Source organism: Eschrichtius robustus, chromosome 2, assembly GCF_028021215.1.
Source record: "Eschrichtius robustus isolate mEscRob2 chromosome 2, mEscRob2.pri, whole genome shotgun sequence".
NCBI classification, from domain to species: Eukaryota; Metazoa; Chordata; class Mammalia; order Artiodactyla; family Eschrichtiidae; genus Eschrichtius; species Eschrichtius robustus.
In genome coordinates, this window is record NC_090825.1 from 28,099,080 (window position 1) to 28,111,697 (window position 12,618).

General features: G+C 43.9%; 1 protein-coding gene across 1 annotated transcript in view; it reads right to left on the reverse strand.

Annotated features, from left to right (window-relative positions):
* Positions 1–739: 739 nt before the first annotated feature.
* The window catches only part of SLC45A2 (solute carrier family 45 member 2), a 32,751-nt gene continuing 20,872 nt past the window's right edge, over positions 740–12,618 (reverse strand). The window contains exons 4-7 of the mRNA XM_068535211.1: positions 9,255–9,398; positions 8,458–8,581; positions 3,916–4,130; positions 740–1,629 (exon numbers count right to left, since the gene is read on the reverse strand). Of these exons, the coding sequence (XP_068391312.1) occupies positions 1,405–1,629; positions 3,916–4,130; positions 8,458–8,581; positions 9,255–9,398 (708 nt within the window). The 3' untranslated portion in view covers positions 740–1,404. The remainder of the gene's footprint in view (positions 1,630–3,915; positions 4,131–8,457; positions 8,582–9,254; positions 9,399–12,618) is intronic.

Sequence of the window (12,618 nt, forward strand, 5' to 3'; positions counted from 1 at the left end):
CTAGAAATTCACCGGAGGCAAAGACTACACTATCAGACTCTAAGATGAGGCAGGAGGAGGAACCACAAACATTTTTTTAACCTGTCAAAACATGGGGGCAAATCGTTCTGCACCGCTCAGGCACATCCGGTGTTATTCAGACAAACACTTATGAAAGACTGCGGATGGCAGGATCGAGGTCTGGGAGAGCAGGATGGTGAGCCTTCAGAAATAGTGACAATGGCTATCATTTCTCTAGTGCAGACCGACTGCCAGCCTAAGCACTGCTCTTACCGGAAACAGCAGAGCCGGAGAGCCTGGGGTCGAGGCCCAGCTCTGCCACTTAGGAGTGGCGTAGCTTCCGACGAGTTCTGTAATGCCTCTCTGCCTCCGTTTCCTCATCTGTAAAATGGAGATCAGTAACAGCAGCCTCTCTCAAGATTGCTGTGTTAACACAGGTTAAACGCTGAGAATGGTGGTAAGCACTCCATAAGTGTTACGTATTACAAATGGTCACAACTCTCTGGGGTAGGAATCATTACCCCAAATGTACAGATGAACGAGTGTGGCTTGGGAGGGTCTGTAGTTTGCTGGGGAGCGGCAAAGCCAGGATCCCAAACCAGCCCGGCTCTAAAGCTCATGGTCTCTCTATTAAACCACACTGCCGTCAAGAACTCTGGCTTCACCTGGAGAAGAGAAATGGGAGGCAGTTCTTTGAAAGGCTTCCATAGAGACTCCAGCGGATGGGACAAAAGTGCAGACTGGAGAGAAAGATTTTTACTGTGTCAATAATATGAGCTGTTTCAAGGCGGTAAATCCTCCAGCGTGAGATGCTCAAGCAGACTTGTCAGGGATATTATAAATTAGCATGAATTAATTACGAGCCAGTTAAATATGAATTAAAGATGAGTGAATGAATATCTTTAAATAAATCATTGGCAATATTTTGAGTTACAGTGAATTTGATGAAAAATATGATCCCCCCAGCCGACTATACATGGACACCAGGTTTTAAAAAAAATCACATCACAGAATAAATCCCAGCATCACAGGGACGTGCTAGTCTGCTTCTCAGGTTTCATCAAGGCCTGAAATGCCCTGTGGAAAACAGGCCCTGCCTCTCCATTCCGCTGCACTGAGACGGAGGGAGAAAGGCGCGGGGAGGTTCTGTCCCCCACACTAGCCCTTCGCCCCCAGTGAATGGAGGCAAAGCCCAGTCTCTCCTAAGACAAATGATGCCTGAAATAGGGAAACAGATGTGCAGAGGGCTGGCTGAGAGTGAGGGGTGGGCAGATCACCGCAGCTGAAGTCATAACATGCAGCATCCAATGGGCAGATACAAACAGTGCAGAGCTAAAGAAAAGGTCGATTTCCTGCCCTGTGCTCCACTGTGTCTGGGGTTAGGAACGATGTCTCCTTATTGACCTAATCCATATATCTAACAAAGAGAGCCACAAAGCAACAGCCGATCAGTGCCACCGCGGAGGCTGTGATCACCACGACGACGACGCTCCCAGCCGTGTTGACCAGAAGGCCCAGGCCACCTCCGACCAGGATCTGAGCCAGCTGCACCATGCAGGTGAGGGTGGCGCAGTCCACGCCCTGGCCTCTCGCGCTGCCGTCCGGGCCCCCGCCCCGGGCCTGCTGCCTCTGCAAGGGAAGCACAGGAACAGCATTTGATCTGCACCAACTGTTCTTCAGGGCAGAAGGCAGCAAGCAAACTTTTTCTATAGCAAGCCAGATAATAAATACTTGCAGCTTGTGGGTTGTATGATCTCGGTTGCAACTACACCACTCTGCCGTTGCGGGGCAAAAGCAGCCACAGAACATAAACAAGTTGGCATTCCAACAGAACTCTATGACACAGGTATTTAAGTTTCATGTAATTTTCCCTTGTCACAAATATTATCCTGCCACTGATGTTTTAAAAATCATTTTTAAACTGTCAAAGAATTCCTAGAATTCCTGTCGTGTCTGTACACGACAGGCTGTACAGAAAAGCAGGTGGCAGACCTCGTTTGGCCAAGAAGACAGTTTATCAACTCCTGATTCAAGCTCCACCCCACTGCCTGCACCTTTCTTCCCCACCTGCCACAAAGTCTTAAATTCCACCGTTCACACCTATGGGAGCAAAATGGTTAAGAACGCAAAATTATCTCCTCCTAAGAAGTCAGTAAATACAGTGTGGTAGAAGCTCAATAAATACCCCATTCCTTCTCTTCCTTAGTGTTTAAAGTTCAAACATTTTTAGAAGGATGTTGAATCACAGATATGTGTAGGGGAAGCAACATAAAAAAGCAATTCAACCTTTCAAAATATGGTTGCTTTTTGCTTAGTAGATTAATATTTGATTACTGTTTGATATTTGGTCAGAATTGGTTGATAACATTGCCATTTATTGGGTATCATATATGTGCTAGGCCTTGTGCAAGGCTCTTTTACCTACACTATCTTGTTTCATTTAATTTTCCAACAACTTTCTAAGGTGGGTGTGTCATTCCCATTTCATTGATTAGAAAACTAAGGCTCTGAGAGTCTGAATGATAATTCCTATACTATTAAATGAAAAAAAATCATTGTGCAGGAAAACGCACATTATCCTTTGAATAAGAAAGGGGAAATAAGAAAATAGATTCATAATCGCTGGATTTTCATTAAAAGATACTGGAAAATAGACAAAAACCTGATGAGAGTGGTTACATGTAGGAGCCCAGGGTGGGGAGGTGGGGACAGGGAACGAGTGGAGGGAGGGGTAGGCGGGAGCCACATGAGGCACACTTGTATGTCACTGTGGTCGTTGAACCACGTGATTGAATTACCCCATCTAAACATGAACTCATTTTGAGTCATATCTAATAAATAAACGAATAAGATCCCCAGTATCACAAAGCTGTCAAAAGGGGGAGGCAGGATTTGAATCCAGGGTTCTCTGAGTTCAAAGCCTCTGTGTTTTGGGCCTAGTACCATCCAACTCCCTCTTGGAGGGATAGTTCTTTATGATAGCTGTCTCTTTAGCAGCAAAGCACCTGCCGTGCACTGAAACATTAGTGACCATGTCTGCCAGGGAAGATGACAGCTACAACTCTTGTTTAAAAGGTTTTAACACCTGGTGCAACTCTCTCCTGCTGTGTTTACCAGATCAAATGATGAAAAAGGAGGCCAGCGTTGCAGTCACATGGACACGTGTTCAGCGTTTTTGCAGTTTCCTACTGTGATGGATTAAGCTAATAGCCATCTCTTTAACTTTTACAGTTAAAGAAATGTAAGCCTATTTTCAGGGGGAAAAGTTGCATATTTGGATAAGAAAACATGGTTATCTTAGAGCAGAAATACCAAACCTAGTGCTTTTTTAGGGCAACATAGGGTCTTGCCCTCTGGCTTGAGTTCCGAGATGGAGATGGGGCGGGCCCCCCTTGAGGCAGCTGGTGAGATGACCACCTGCGACCAGCTTTCCTCCCTGCACACAGGGCATGACTTACTAAAACCCGGACTTCCGAGGAAAACGTTGCTCAACCAGTAACTCCCGGAAATTGCACCAGGCACCTCCGCAGTGGTTGAGGGCCAGGGCCCTCGTGTGGCATCCAGAAACACTGCAGGTACGCTGGACATGTCATGAGCCCAGTTTCCCTTGCTTTGTCTCTGTGTGATTGTGGGCTGGTTTCTCAGCATTACCAACCCCACCTTTCCTAATCTGACAAATGGGAGTAATGGTACCTGCCCGACTGCTGCCAGGTGCACAGGGCTTCAGAGTAAGGAGGGGGTGGGCTGGGAAAGTGGTCAGGCCTTGGCTAGACCATCGTTACATCTGGCTGGACATTTTAGTGCCGCTGTTTCAAGAAGCCCTGTTTTCCAGCTCTGCTCTACATTTTCCTAGCAAGTTCCCCCAGCCTCCAGGTGAGTCCGGGCGTCACTCAGTGCAGAGGTTCAGCAACGCACCTGCTTCTCCTGCTCCTCTCGGTGGTACGCGGTGATGAGTTTAAAAGGCACGGTGTACAGGGTGCTGGACATCACGCCAAACAAGGTGCATATGACCAGGGTGGAGTAGACATTCGGGAAGAGCCCGATGACGCCCGTCCCCAGGCCAAACAGCAAATACCCCATGAAGTAAAGACCCTTTAATCCGATGTAGGGAACCAAAGCTTTCTGAAAGTCTGTGTGTGGGGAGAAGAGAGGGAGAAATTACAGCTGGCAGTGCCTCACATCATCTCATAATTTCAGACAACCTTTCCTTTTGAAGATTCACTTTTTTTAGCCTTCCTTTAATACTGAGTCAGGAACAGAAGAACCTCTTTTTCTGTGCTTGAAAACAGCTGGCTTTTGGAATAAGTTTTGAATCCTTTGTGTAAAGAAGAACTGGAGATTGCCTTGCTGGGTTGATTTTCTTTTCTGCAGAGAAGGACCAGGCACTGTGTACTGGGCAGCTGAATAGCAACGGGATGCAAAAGAGGCGATTGAAAAGCCCGCCTCGGTTATGGGACCCTGGGGCTTCAAGCCACGGAAGAAAAGCGGGGATCTTTCGATTCACAGAGATCTAGCCTAACAAGACAAAAATGACAATCCAGGTCTCTATTAGCCCCACAGCCCAAAGTCAGGTTGGAGGAAATTAACACAACCAGATTGCACAGAATGATCCAACTCATTCAGTTTCTTTGCCCCACCTGAATGCCATCTGCACAACCTGAGAAGGAAGTAAAGAACGTACATCACCTGTAGATGCTCTCCCTGCCTTGCCAGCCCTTCCCAGGCTGGTCAGGGGGTCCTGCTGCACCGGGCAAGTCCCCCTCACTGGCGCCTTCACCCTCTATGGGCAAGTTCCACAACTTCTCAAACCCTCAGTTTCCTCATCAGAAAATGGAACTAATAAAACCCTTCTTGGTGGTTGTTATCAGGATCAAACGAAGTAAAACGTCTAGGAAATCACCCAGCCCAGTGCCAAGCACACAGAAGACATCCAGTTAATGGTGGCTATCATTACTTCAATAAATACAGAGTTTGCTGAATATGGTTGACTCTTAACTGGGGTCCCCTCCCAGCAGGTAAACTTGGCTTGCTCATAAAGAACTCATGGTAGAGCTCATTTTTTAAAATTGGAAATTCAGCTTAAAACATTTTACTATGTTTTCCACCACAGTAGGGAAAGTCCCTAAAAAAAAACCTTTCTCTTCCTTTTTTAATCAGTTATTTTTCTTTTTTTTTACTTTTTATTTTATATTGGAGTATAGTTGATTAACAATGTTGTGATAGTTTCAGGTGTACAGCATAGTGATTCAGTTACACATACACATGTATCTATTCTTTTTCAAATTGTTTTCCCATTTAGGTTGTTACATAATACATGTCGATCCCAAGCTCCCTAACTATCCCTCCGCCCTCCCCCTTTCCCCCCTGGTAACCATAAGTTCTTTCTCTAAGTCTGTGTCTGTTTCTGTTTTGTAAATAAGTTCATTTGTATCATTTTTTTTTAGATTCCACATATAAGTGATATCATACGATGTTTCTGTTTGTCTGACTCACTTCACTCAGTATGACAATCTCTAGGTCCACCCATGTTGCTGCAAATGGCTTTTAATCCGTACTTTCCTTATCTTTCCTCTGCCCCATTCTTCTGGAACACGTGGACCCAGGGGATACACAAATGATACTAGAAATGTGCCTATTCAAGAGTGAAATTTTCCATATCTATTCAAATAATGATTGGATTTACATTGCATAGACAAGAAACCTAATATTTATTACATTTGTATCAATTATGGAAATCTGAAATTGTTAAATGGGCAACATTTCTTCCTCTATTAAATTCATGCTATGCTTGGAGGGCTGTTGTCAAGGTTGAGAATAAAACCATCATAAATTTAGGTCAGTTTCTGTTTGCTTAATGATTACATTTATGCGGAAAATGTAATCTGAGTTGTCTCAGTACCTAAAAGATACCATCAGTATTCATTAGGGAAATGCTCTCACTAAGTGTATAGGCCAGCCAGGAAGAAGGCAAAAGAGGATAAAGAGATATTTGGAAACATAACTAACTTCACTACGAAGACGGAAAGTCTGGCAAAGAATGCTTTATTCATAAAGAGAAAGCAGTAAGTTTAAGGGCCAAGTTGACTTGTCCTCTGCTGGGTCTGACACCAACGCATACTGTGCCTCTCCTTAGGACTGTAGGGAAATGATTGATTTAAGCCCCAGCTATGGATAGTAGGGTATGATATGAACAATTGGCTGTATTTCAGTACTCAGCGTGGCTATTCTCATTGATCTAAGTGTGCCTGCTGTGCAAAGGAGCTTAAAAACAAGTCCCTTATCACCATTCCCCATGCCCCGCCCAGCAGCCAGATAACCCTGTTAAGCTCTGTCTGGATAGAAATTCTGGGTCTGCACCTGATGTTGTGTGATGAGTCCAGAATACAGGGTTATCGCGTGTGCTCTGGAATTGAGGGAAATGATTGATTCTGCCCACAGTGGGTTGGAGTGCAGAGGGAAAGACTTGAAAGATTGCACAGAGAGGGACCTATTGGAGTTGGGTCTGGGTGGGGAGGTAGAAACAGCAGTTCGGGTGGAAGAAACCAAAAGCAAATACACAGAGGTGAGAACGTCTGTGCAGTGGGTCATTGGAGGAGTTCCTGCGTGGGAGTGACAAAGGTCCAAGTGTGAGCCCAGCCAAACTGTGAATCCCGGAGTGCCAAGATCAGGACTTTTACTCTATCTTATGGGCACGAGAGCCCCTGAAGATCCTTGGGCAGGGCTGGTTGGTATTTTATAAAGGAAATTTTAGTTCTAATTCACAGTGATAGGGATCCCATAGATTTATACATTAATATAACTTTGGAAAACTATTCAAATAGTAGGGATTCTTTATACACAGGGATTTTAACTGGAAAGGCCCTGAAAAATAACATGCTTTTGAATTTTCAAATGCCATGAAATTCATACAGGAACTCAGACTAGACTAATGGAAGGGTCCCTAGAAGGGATTATTTGAGGAAAACAAGTTAAACTTGACACAAAATTCAAATACTCATGACTTTTAGAAAAATGTTTTCCTCTTACAAGAATGAGAATAGTAGTAAATATTCCCCCCACCTCTTGAAAGCACAAAGGGATTGAGATGGATAATTTATTAAATCCTTTCAGTCTAACACTCCCTGATTCTAGGTAGTTGAAATTGTCCTCCTGGAGTTTTCTTTTCTTTTCTTTCCTTTTAGTATATGTGCTGCCGAAGCAAGCACCTTGGAGTTTTCTTAATTCGTACACTCTAAGGGGAAAAAAATGGGTTTGCTGAGGAAATGTAAGCTTTAAGCCACCACTATTTGGTTACCATAAATTTGAAAGTAATGAATTTTATGGTTTTATGATTATTGGGCTCATGAATATGCTTATATTAGGTCCCCTTTTCCCAATTGTGCTATACTTCGAAGAGATTTTTCTTGATCTCGAAGCAGGTTTCCCACTGTGCTATGGCTGGGCAAAGGGCTAAATGCCAGACTAGGGGTCATTATATATATTCAGCCTCCGTCCCCACAAGAAGCACAGTTCAGTGACAGAATGATGGCCCTGAGAATGGTAACAGGGATTGTCCCCTACCGCCTCCCCCCGAGCCTGGGCCATACCCCTGCTGTCCCCTGGGCCTGTCCAAAGCCTGGAGCTCTGCCCTGGGGACCAGCTATTCTCCCCACAATGCTGGAGAAGCTCTCAAATTTCCACTCCAAATGGGGGACCTGCATACATTTTATAGGCCAGAGTTTTTACTTAATTCAATGTGTAGAGCACTTGGAGATTTCCATACAAATTAGCAAGCACAAAACGAGCCTGTGTGATGCCCTAGAGTTGGAGTACACCTGTTTGGACTTATTTAAAACCAATCCCAGAAATCCCTTTGTTTACAGTGTCCTCACACGTAATCTTAGCCAAGGGGGGTTAATAGACTCCAGACCCCATGGAAAGCTGGTGTCTGAGAAGGAAAGCTGTTGTTCTCAATCTGGAAGAGTGGTCCTGTAACATACCACCCCACCCATCTGAGCTTAAGTTATTTTATATGTTCATTTTGTCACCTAGCATATTAACCATCCCTCTTATTTTCTGTCAAGACTGATAAGCACATCTATGAAACGCTACCAGTGATCTTATTCCAGCAGAACACAGACCTACCGTTAATCAATAATCTTGGCTGTGACTATCCCTCATCCATCCAATACTCCACCATATTGTTTACAAGATTTCCTTTTACTTTCCAAAGCATTTGATCAGGATCCCACTGATTGCAAGTACAAAGTAATCACTGAGGAAAATGATACCCAGAATTCACTAGGGAAAAGGCTACTTGATGTGGTCCTTTCTAAGGAAATAGTTTTTCCTGACCTCCATATATTAATCAAGAATCTGGCATTTTAGAGAGCAAAAGGATAAATATAGAAATACAGAGGTATAAAATCCAAGATTCCGCTAGCCCTTAGAAGACACCCTTAGGAGGAGGAGACTCACAAGAATAAAGTGAGGAAAACACAGAGTTGATGCACAAACCCCAACATCCAACCTCGACCCCTCTTTGGTAGATGAGGAACTCTGTGGAGTTGTGTGCGCCGTAGGGATCCCCGTGGTACACGATCTGCAAGAGAGATTTGGGGCCACTGAGTTACCAGTGCAGGGTGGTAAGGAGCCCTTCTCACAGGTTCTGCTTCTTCACCCCTTCCTGGGGCACAGGCCTCATTCTCCCATGAGCACGTCACCCTTTCATCCTTTCACACCTCCATTCAAGGACCCTCAGGAGGTCTTAATGCATAAAGTCTAAACAACATCCCCCTGGATTTTTAACACCCCTCCTTCCGCCCAACAGCTGGCTACACCCGCCTTAGGCAACCCGGCCACCCACGTTCTGGTACAACCAACAGGCTTCTGACTCATCTCTACACATGCCATTCCTATCCCTGCCTAGAATGTTTTCTCCTTCACCCCTCCCTCTCCAACTCCTTCTCACCTTTCAAGATCCAAATCACACCGCACCTCCTTTGTTAAGCCTGCTGTGACTGCTACAGTTCACCTTGATTTTTCTTCCTTATTTGTTGTATTTGATCAAGTGCTGGTCCCATCGCATAGTGTCCTCTAGCTGTGTAGGGTATAGTAACTTCCCTCTGGAACCTGTCTGTAAGCCAGCTCCTTGAAGGTACTCTTACCTACACTCTTACTGTGCCCATCTTAGAGGCTGGCTCAGAAGCTCCACAGGTGCGGATGGAGGGATTGGTGTGTGAGATAATGAGCGTGTGCACAGACACGTGCTTTACCTGGCCCATGAAGTCTGTGAAGAAGAGCATGTTGGACAGGAAGGCGGTCCATCCAATGAGGTGGCTGATGCAAAGGCAGCGGTAGTGGGGAGGCATGCTCATCAGCGCCCTCAGCAGTGACTTCGTGGTCATTGTCCTCCGAGTCTGGAATAAAACACCAAACAGGTGTGACGTTCAGTGTAGACACACAGCCAGCTGTGGGAGCAAAGCATACAGCCATGTTACATATCTGTCAGTAGACTATCACACGAGGTCGCACTTCCTGGGCGTGGTGCCAAGGTTTCCATGGAGTGTTCTCGTAGGAGGTGTTCTGTTAAGTACGTGCAGCTACTTAGCAGTTTCAGGTCAAGAACAGGGCTTTGGGGACATAAGGGTGAAGGGACTGGAAACAGAGCTTGCTTTGAGCCAAGATGTAAGACACATCTAGCTTCCTATCTTTGAACAACAGACCCACTGCTGAGGATGAAGCTCATAGATCTAAGCCAGCCCCTAGATGGTTATAATTCTTAGATTTCTTGACTCTTTTTTTTTTTTTTTTTTTGGCTGCGTTGGGTCTTTGTTGCTGTGCGTGAGCTTTCTCTAGTTGCGGTGAGAGGGGGCTACTCTTCATTGAGGTGCGCGGGCTTCTCATTGCGGCGGCTTCTCTTGTTGCAGAGCACGGGCTCTAGGCACGCAGGCTTCAGTAGTTGTGGCTCATGGGCTCTAGAGTGCAGGCTCAGTAGTTGTGGCGCACGGGCTTAGTTGCTCTGTGGCATGTGGGATCTTCCCAGACCAGGGATCGAACCCATGTCCCCTGCATTGGCAGGTGGATTCTTAACCACTGCACCACCAGGGAAGCCTCTTTCTTGACTCTTAAAACCTAGCAGTCTGAATTCCAACATGGACTCTGTGATCTCCATCCTCATGATTCTGTTCTGTTACATGGCAAAAGGATTTTGCAGATATAACTAAGGTTACTAATCAGTTGGCTTTGAGTTAACTAATAGGGAGATTACCTGGGTGACTCTAATCAAGTCATATCAGCCCTTTAAAAAACATAGAGTTTTCTCTATGTTTCTCCCAGTTGGCTGGGAGCAGAAGGGGAAGCCAGAAAGTCTCAAAGCTCAAGAATTGCTGGCTTTGAAGGTGGAGGGGGCCACATGGAAAGGACTTGGGTGTGGCCTCTAGGAAATGAGAGTGATCCCTGGCCATCGTCAGTTAACAAGAACACAAGGACATCTACAACCACAGGAAGCTGGATTCTACTTGCATGAGCTCGAAGCTGATTCTTCCCCATTGGAGCCTCCAGATGAGAAGGCAGCTTCACCAACACCTTGATTTCAGCCTTTTAAGACCCTGAGCAGAGAATGCAGCTGAGCCCACCCAGACTTCTGACCTACAGAACTGTGAGATAATAAATGGGTATGGTTTTAAGCTGCTAAATTTGTGGTAGTTTGTTATGTAGCAATAGAAAACTACCACATAGAGCCAATCAGCTCCCTGCTCTGGGCCAGGTACCTCCTCCTAATTTATTTCTCTGGATCCTGCCATCAGCCAACAGGTGTAAACAAGCCCTATGTCAAGTCAGAAGTGAGAGCATTGTAGAACACACACACACACACACACACAATGACTACATATGCCCACAATTCTTTAATCCAGACTTAAATTATGTTAAAACCAGAGGCTATAATTTATTGGTATCAGTAGCCTTGAGAGAATGAAAAATTTTGAACTATTGACACAACTGTTTCGAAATACAAAAAAAGGAAAGAGCCTTTAATAGCTTGTCATATGAGAGAAGAAAGAAACCTCAGGAATATTAAGCAATCACCTGCTCTGAAGACACTGAGACAATAAACATTAACCATGATGGGGTAATGGGTCTTTCTTGTCAGATTTTTATTTATTCTGAGTCTTGACATAATGATATTGGGTCCTGGCTAGTTTATTTATAAGACAGTCTCCTGAGATTTTCTCTTTTAACTATAATAGCAAATTGTTTTATAACTCTTAACCTTATATGATAATGCTTTTTCTTCTTTGATGCAGAAAATTATATTTACTCACTGTAGGTTTGTTGTACAAGTTGATTTTTTTAATTCATCAGTTTTGTAGTATTTATGACCATGCCTCAACTGATTTTCTTATACTTAATCAGTATTAAAAAGTATAGACATTACCTTGGAGTTAGGAAAAATAAATATTTTCTGCATGTAGAATATGGTATTTGTTAAAATAAATGGTGACCATAACAGAAATCCAATGAAGAACTATTACTTTTTTCCTTGACCACAGGAAGAAGCAATTAAAGGTATAGACTGAGAAACAACAGCCTGATTTTCATGCCTCAGACTAAGTGATTTATCTTCACTTTCTTTCCTTTCTTTCCAAAAATTCAAAATTTTAAAAAGTGAATCTGACCAGCAAGTATTCAGTCTCATTCCAAACATTAATTTATGCTTCTGCCTTATACATAATTTTCAGCCTGCTTTCATTGTTTACCTAATTTTTTTTCTTCCAAAAATAAATATGAGCTTCAAAATTGTGCCTAGTCTTTCTGTAAAAGCTGTGAATGTAAATACTTAAAGTCCCTTTGGGTATTTTAATTCAGAATGAAAATTCAGCTGGCATCTTATTCACTGACGTGTCAATTCCCTTTGTGAAGCCCTTGCAATGATTCTGAGCCGTTGGGAACTGTTTTACTGCATACGTTATGCACCTTTGTCAACTCGACATTGGGTGGTGATGGATTTATAAATGAAAAAGGCACAGAGCCATCAGGGGGAGAGAGAACTGTACAAAAGTGCCGCCAGAAGGAGACTAAATATTGAAGGGAGCAATTGATGGCATGGAGGAACTAGAGATGGATTTTATGGTATCCAGTTTGAACAATAAATGAAATAATTCAGGCCTCTTGCCATTAAAAAAAATCCCAGTTCTCAAATTGCACAGCCACCCTTGTTTTGGAAAGGAATGACTCTGACAAACAAGATGGCCAGGGCCTTGGCCCTGACACCTTGGAGACACCCATTGCTCAGCTGGAAGCTCCCAAGATGCACTTTTGGAATAGAGAAGTCAGATGCTTGGCTTTGAGCCTAAGATATGTTTCTCTTTTTTTTTTCTTATGTTGTTTTGCTTTTATTTTTTAAGTCACATAATAGAACCATTCAGAGCCTACAGTGTTGTGCATGTGGCACATACTAATACAAGTTAATTACATTTAATGCATTTCTTTTCTTAATGGTGTGGAGGGTTTTATGCCTTTCAAAAGACTTCTACTCACTTGATTTCATTTGATCATCACAACAGCCTCGGGGTAGAATAAGATAGCCTCTGCTGGGTGACTCTTTGAGGACAAGTCATAATCTATCAATAGGGCAAA